The 6,226-nt window shown below is 50.2% G+C and overlaps 3 protein-coding genes across 3 annotated transcripts; all 3 read right to left on the bottom strand.

The window, feature by feature from the left end:
• Nucleotides 1-123: 123 nt before the first annotated feature.
• On the bottom strand, nucleotides 124-500 carry BDZ99DRAFT_458624 (uncharacterized protein). The gene has a single exon (XM_033718958.1). It carries the CDS (start codon nucleotides 384-386, stop codon nucleotides 195-197), a length of 192 nt encoding a protein of 63 aa, XP_033581596.1. The 5' UTR covers nucleotides 387-500; the 3' UTR covers nucleotides 124-194.
• Nucleotides 501-2,151: 1,651 nt separating this feature from the next.
• On the bottom strand, nucleotides 2,152-3,306 carry BDZ99DRAFT_377977 (uncharacterized protein; the record flags this gene model as incomplete). Its single annotated transcript, XM_033715091.1, has 1 exon — nucleotides 2,152-3,306. One exon carries the CDS (start codon nucleotides 3,304-3,306, stop codon nucleotides 2,152-2,154), a length of 1,155 nt encoding a protein of 384 aa, XP_033581595.1.
• Nucleotides 3,307-4,866: 1,560 nt separating this feature from the next.
• BDZ99DRAFT_434357 (uncharacterized protein) lies at nucleotides 4,867-5,978 on the bottom strand. The gene is made up of 2 exons (XM_033717440.1): nucleotides 5,581-5,978; nucleotides 4,867-5,533 (listed from the first exon to the last, which is right to left on the bottom strand). The coding sequence occupies exons 1-2, from the start codon at nucleotides 5,910-5,912 to the stop codon at nucleotides 5,254-5,256; spliced, it is 612 nt and encodes a 203-aa protein (XP_033581594.1). The 5' UTR covers nucleotides 5,913-5,978; the 3' UTR covers nucleotides 4,867-5,253.
• Between the last annotated feature and the right edge of the window lie 248 nt (nucleotides 5,979-6,226).

The following is a 6,226-nucleotide window of genomic DNA, read 5'->3' as shown; positions in this document are numbered from 1 at the left end:
TGCTGTATGCGCTGCTGTATGCGCTGCTGTATGCGCTGCTGTATGCGCTGCTGTATGCGCTGCCGTATGCGCTGCCGTAGGTGCTGCCGTAGGTGCAGCTGTAGGCCTAAGAAAGGCTGGATCAATACGAGAAAGATCAACCGGTGTAGCTGTCGACTGATAGGCATTCCGAGCAATAGGAGCTGGACGAGGGACTACAGAAATAGGCGGTGCTGGCGGCGGAGCTGTCGGCATGCGTCCTGGAGGTATGCTCGTATGTCCACTCTGTCTGGTTTACTACGGTATTTTGCTAGGCCGTAGCCCTGCGCTGATGCGTGCGCTTGTAGAGCAATATGCGCTTCCTCTGTTGTAGCGTAGTACGCCAGCCGTGGTGGCTGGAGGGCCATAGTGAGTGTATTGTAGAGGGAGAGGAAGAGGATGTAATTGATTGCGATTAAGGCCGCATTTGGAGAGAGCATTTGGAATTAGTGAGCAAGTTAAGCGAGCGAATCGGAGGCTCCGGAGCAGTAATCCGAGCCAATCAGAAGATCAGACGAGATGGGGGGGGGGTGTGCGTGTACTGAAAATGGGGGTGTACGGCTACGAAAAGGGGGTGTACCAGTACTAACCCCCTTGTTTGATGCTAGGTTGTTTCAATAGTTCACTTTTCATTTTTCAAGAAAATAATCAGGCCTTCGTCATGGGCGCTAGTACCTGTACACCCCCCTTTTAGTAAACGTACACCCCCTAAACCCTTGTCGTTTCACCACCTTCCTATTGGCTTGGAGGCCCGGCTAGGGCCTCCGATTCGTTCGCTTAGCTCGCGTAGTAACTTGGAATGCTTTTGTAAATGCGACTCTCAACACCAGCAATCACCGCCTCTTCCTCCACCTCCACAATACACTCACCATGTCCCTCCAGCCACCACGGCTGGCGTACTACCCTACAGCGGAGGAAGCGCATATTGCTCTATAAGCGCACACCTACAGCTGCTCCTACAGGGAAAAAGCGTGGCCGCCCGGTTGGTGCGAAGGATAAGGTACCACGGAAAAAGCCACAAGCTCAGAGGCAAGATAGTGTTCAGCCTCATCCTCAGCCTCATCCTCAGAAGCTTAGCCGTAAGGAGCTCCTACGTCAGCTTGCGGCATATGATGAGGATATTGAGGCGGAAATTGATCGAGATATTGAGCAGGCGCAGGCGGTGGTGCAGGGGGGCTAGGCTCGATGCAAAGGAGCCGTAATAAGGTGAGGTTTCGACAGGTTTGGCATGCTTGTAGGCACGTAGGCACTTCTATAATATAACTTCTATTCTATACTTAGACTTAGACTTATACTTAGACTACGTGAGCTCGTACGTGAGCTCGTATGTGAGGCTACACAAATCGGAAAGGATGAATAACGGCTGCACGAATCGGCGAAGCTACACGTGCGGATGCACGTGATAATAGAGCTCCAGACGAAGCTCCGAGCCGTTCCAGCCAATCAGAAGATTAGACGAGAGGGGGGGTGTACATTTACTAGAAAGGGGGGTGTACGTTTACTAAAAAGGGGGTGTACAGGTACTAGCGCCCTTCGTCATGTCTTCATGAGCTGTGTCTCCCAGTCACACCGCAATCACTAATGCAGCCACAGTCCCTCCCACAAGCGCTCCCAGGGCTTGTCGATCTATGACACGTGCCGCAATACTTCCGGTGCTGATCGGCGCTGCCAGAAGGGTCGCGGAAGTACTCGGTGCAGGAGTCGTAGACCAGTCAGAGGTAGTCAGAATCGCAACAATTGAAGAGGTCTGAGTGACCGAAGGCGTGAATGTGATATCCGAGACCGCACTAACAGTTACCGAAGCTATCGTCGTTCCCGAAGACCAGTCTTCCCAGCCTAAGTCAATTAACAACGATCTGGACTGGATTCACCGTTGGTTGCTACAGGACTCTGTCTTCACAACAGTTCGTATGCTGACTCCAGCTATGACTGAGCCAGGTGGATTCCACATGGCATCTGCGGCCGCGCTGCCAACCCGTGCAAGAAGTCGAGAAGCTCGTAGAATCACTCCCTCCTTTCTCCTTAAACCTAGGTAACACGAAAGTCTCTCTCTCGTAACTGATTTACGAAAATCAACCTTTGGTGCATGGATACGTGATATCAACCTCCGCCTAGTCGCAGATTACCACCACTTCAATTATCAAGGCACTGGCAATCCCGCATACTCCCTCCCCATCTTTTCCCACTCAATAAAGAGGGACATTTCCAAGCTACGGCCAGGTCCGAGCATTGAAGAAGAACATTCCACAGCCTCTCTAGCGTGTATCCAAGGTCAGGCGCGCTCATTGAATCCTGGCGCCCATCGAGAAATTTCTCTTGATGCGCCCAGCTGCGCTCGTCTACAAGCGCAGCTTGAAGTTCTTCATAGACAGCCCTGTTTAGCCCCCGAATACGCTTTGCAGACGCAATAAATTGTCCCTTGTAGCTGAGCAAAACGTCTGAGCACGCCGATGAGTTGTAGACACGAGAGAAAAGCTGAGGTATGAGCTTAGCGGTGTCCTTCCAATCCCATTCATCGCCGCAGTTGCCACATTTACATAGATGGCCTGAGAACCCCAAGTTCAACATGCCCGTGCGGTCTGGGTCGAAGAAATTATGCACGCGGCTGAAGAAATCCCGTTGATTATGGACTGAGCCTTGGATGAAAAGAGTGTGGCGCGAGAGTGAATCCCACTGGGAGAGAATGTGATATAGATAGGTCTCGCCCTCGCGACCGACATTACGGAGCCGTGTTACGCTGTGGGCACCCGTCTGGTGTCGAATCGCAGAGATGTCGCCGTCCTTGTCTTTGGTGTATATGTGTACACGGGAGTTTGATAGACTTGGGAGTTTACGAAGAGTCGACACTAAGGAGGTAATGGAATCCACTGGCTCCTTGTACATACTAATCACAATCTCCGTAGACACGGGAGTAGTATAGGCAAGGTCGAGAACTGGCGCTGCATTTACCGGCCCTTGATGGGTGAGCAAGCTCTCTGAGAAGTTGATAACAGTGAAGGCCACCCAGATACTTCCTACTAGCAAGGTGGAGGAAACAAAATTGATTAAGGCGCGATTGGACGTCTTCTGAGGCCTGGTAAAGCGGGCTGCATGCGGTGGATTCGAGGCGGGAGTGCTGGGGCAGCGCTCAGAGTCGATTTCAGGCAGCGATGGAAGAAATAAGCTCCCTTGGTACGCATCTCTTCCAAAATGGCGACATGATTTAAGTATATCGTCGTGCTCAATGCATATGATTGCAGCGAAGAATGCGAAGAGCTGAAAGACCGTGGTGTAGGACCGACGTAGCATAACCGCTGATCCACATCCTACTACTCCAGTCAAGATCAGAAGTGCCCTGAAATGGCCGCGCGCATATGTATGACTGGACAACGTAATTTCATGCTGTTTCGATGTATCCTGAGGAAACAAGACCGAACATCCAAATGCCATCGCCGCCGTAGAAGAGAATATGTTAGCTAAGAGAAAAGTAGTGTATCCGAGATGTAGTTCGAAAAGTATCTTTGGCGTGGATTCTTCAAAGAAAGCCCAAATGGCTGTCAAGACAAGCGCGACGCAGTAGAATAGCTTCCTCTCCGGAATCGGATGAAGTCCGGCGCTAGAGGAGGCATTCAAGATCCGTTTGAGCGAGCTAGAGATGCCGAAGAAAATTGCAGCTGGTATGGCGAATAGAAGCCCCTTCATGGTAAGTCGATATTCTCCGTATATTATGCAGCCACAAGATACGGCAAGGAAGGTTGTCCGAATGAACTCGCTTCGGGTGCGGGTGTATGGATTGACGATATGGGTTGTCGCGCGTTCGGCGAAACACGACAAGCACTATCTAGAATTAGCTTGATCCGAATGGTGGGAAGAAGTGTTTTGTTACAGGAAGCATTGACAGCGTAGATATGTTGCGAAAGTGCAGAATTGCTTGAATGGTGAACGGCAATGAGAGTGCCCTCAGGCAAGTCGAAGCGACGAGTAAGGCCCGATGCGGGATTGTCCATTGTTGATATAGGGAGAGAAAAGGCTGATGTCTAGGTGACTGATACACAAAAGCTACTGCCGTGGGAGCAGCTAATTGAGCGACGAGAAGATGAATCGGGTAGTGAAGATTGAGATCCACTAAGAGGTACTTCGACGTCAGTATGGACATAGCGGAGCAGAGGACCCAGATATGTCTTGAATAAATCTCAGTAATCGTGTAGCCAAGAGACTTCTGGGGATTGGGAACGTCATTGTCTGTGGTGATGCTGTTAAGTTCCATGGCGTTTTCTTAGCCACCTAATGGGGATATATTCAAACTAGAAAAATACTGAAATGGAAAAGGGTTCAGTAGAGACTTAGATAGGCCCTAGTAAGATCCATAGAACAGATATGGTGAGTCTCAAGGGCCCGGGATGAACTATAACCGACGTGTTTACCGTGTCCTTTACTGCGCCATGAATACTGCCCACCTCGAGCATGACATAAGACCCTTTAAACTTGTAAGCGCCCCCCAAGGCGTCTAGCAATTCTGGGACGTTTCTAATTTTGTAATGTCTGTGCAGTCACTCAGGTCTTCGGGGCTGTGAGTGGCGTAGCAAACTGTGCCACTTACTTGAGATGTTAGGAATGAGAACTCTGGTGTATTAATTGAGCCGTAAGGGCTGTATATATAGAGTTGTAAAATAAGGTGGCGCAAGCCACCGGAACCAATTGTATCCGTGATTTGGAATGAAGAAGTAAAGATAGGGGTTGATGGGGCTAACACGTATGGAGTTGGTGAGCTTCAGCCAACATCCTGAGTCACTTATGCGTTCTGAGAAAAAGGCCAGCGCGTGCAGATGACTTTCGTGGCGTCAACAGCTCTCGAGTATTTTTAGAAACCGATACCTAAGCCGCCTAAGAGTAACATCTATGCTAAAAGTGTGGCAAGAGCTTGGTCTAGGTACTAGTTCCCTCAAGCTGGTGGGACATCCAATGCATGGTGAACCACGTTATTTTCAAATTCATTGAATGCAACGAGTGACATACTAGATAACTAGTTGAAAAGCAAATCCCAAACCACACATATGAAAAGCAGATTCAAAGGCTCGGTGGAAGAGAAAGCCCAAAAAAAACGAGTGACATGGCAAAAAAGCCAAGATGGCATCAATGACATCCGTCCCACACTTCAGCAAATGCGGAACATATTCCATCGAGATGAGAACTCGAATGAGGGGAGCCAGCCCGGACACATCTCGAACGCTACACATTCTCTCCTTCGCTCGTTCTTCAGGCTTGGAAAGGTATCGCGTGGCTCTTTTCCGGAATGTCGACATCATAGACGATCGTCACATCGCTTCTCTTCTCTGATACGGGATTTGGGACTGGAATGCCGATGTCATAAACGATCTTGATGTCTCCCTTCTCTGGCTGTCGTTTTCCCACGCTGAAGTCGTTCGCGTGTTGGTGCGGCGGGGCGTTAGACCGCCTCTCCTTCGACGGGGGCGGCTGGGGCGTCTGGTTGTTGATATACTCCGTATCGGAGCACATACCGTCATTAGGGTCGGATCTGAAGGAGTAAGTGTGGGCCCCAATCATGGATATACGGAAACTAACGTGAAGATCCAATCGCCTGACTTGCTTTGCCCTCCATGGTCGCATCCGGTCACCTCCTTCGTAAGGCCAGCAATACAAACAGATTTTGTAAGGATGCCGCCTTCACTTGCATCCCTGCGGATCGAGAAGTACCAGGATGTATTCTCACCAGCCTGAAAGACGCACGCGTTACGGGGCTGCTTCTTCTCGAATGACCCCTGGAATCCGGCGCACACGGAGTCAACTTGGGCGAGCGCAAGTGCGTGGTCGCCCTTAGCGCCACCTCCAAAGCAGCCTGCAGATACCATTGTCGCTGCGAGGGGCACCAGGGTGACGAGACTGGAGGAACGCATGGCGATTGAAGAGGTAGAAAAGTGTGATACCGAGCTTGAAGTTGTGAAACAATGTGTTGATGAAAGCCAGAAAGATGTTGATTGATATTGGAGCAGGTCTTAATAGAAACTGATACTTGAACGGGGGAGCTCCTGTGCACTTATAGCTTCTTTTCTGACTAACAATTCATTCTGCAGCGCTCTGGACTTGTTCTACGTGAAATCTAGCTTCATGGAAACAGTACAGTTGCGCTCATCACCAGAGCATGCACACAATCCTTTCCCAGAGGGCACATGCTGCACACCGTTCAGAGATGAAACAACGTCAAGCCCCG

The sequence above is a fragment of the Mytilinidion resinicola genome (assembly GCF_010093595.1).
Source record: "Mytilinidion resinicola strain CBS 304.34 unplaced genomic scaffold BDZ99scaffold_3, whole genome shotgun sequence".
Taxonomy (NCBI): domain Eukaryota; kingdom Fungi; phylum Ascomycota; class Dothideomycetes; order Mytilinidiales; family Mytilinidiaceae; genus Mytilinidion; species Mytilinidion resinicola.
Note: the sequence above shows the minus strand (reverse complement) of the source record. Positions and strands in the feature narration are given on the sequence as shown.

Coding starts and splice junctions, on each gene's coding strand:
- BDZ99DRAFT_458624 (XM_033718958.1), bottom strand. CDS start 386: ATGGCCCTCCAGCCACCACGGCTGGCGTACTACGCTACAACAGAGGAA.
- BDZ99DRAFT_434357 (XM_033717440.1), bottom strand. CDS start 5,912: ATGCGTTCCTCCAGTCTCGTCACCCTGGTGCCCCTCGCAGCGACAATG. Junction 5,534..5,580: donor TCAGGCGATTGGATCTTCAC/GTTAGTTTCCGT, acceptor TTACTCCTTCAG/ATCCGACCCTAATGACGGTA.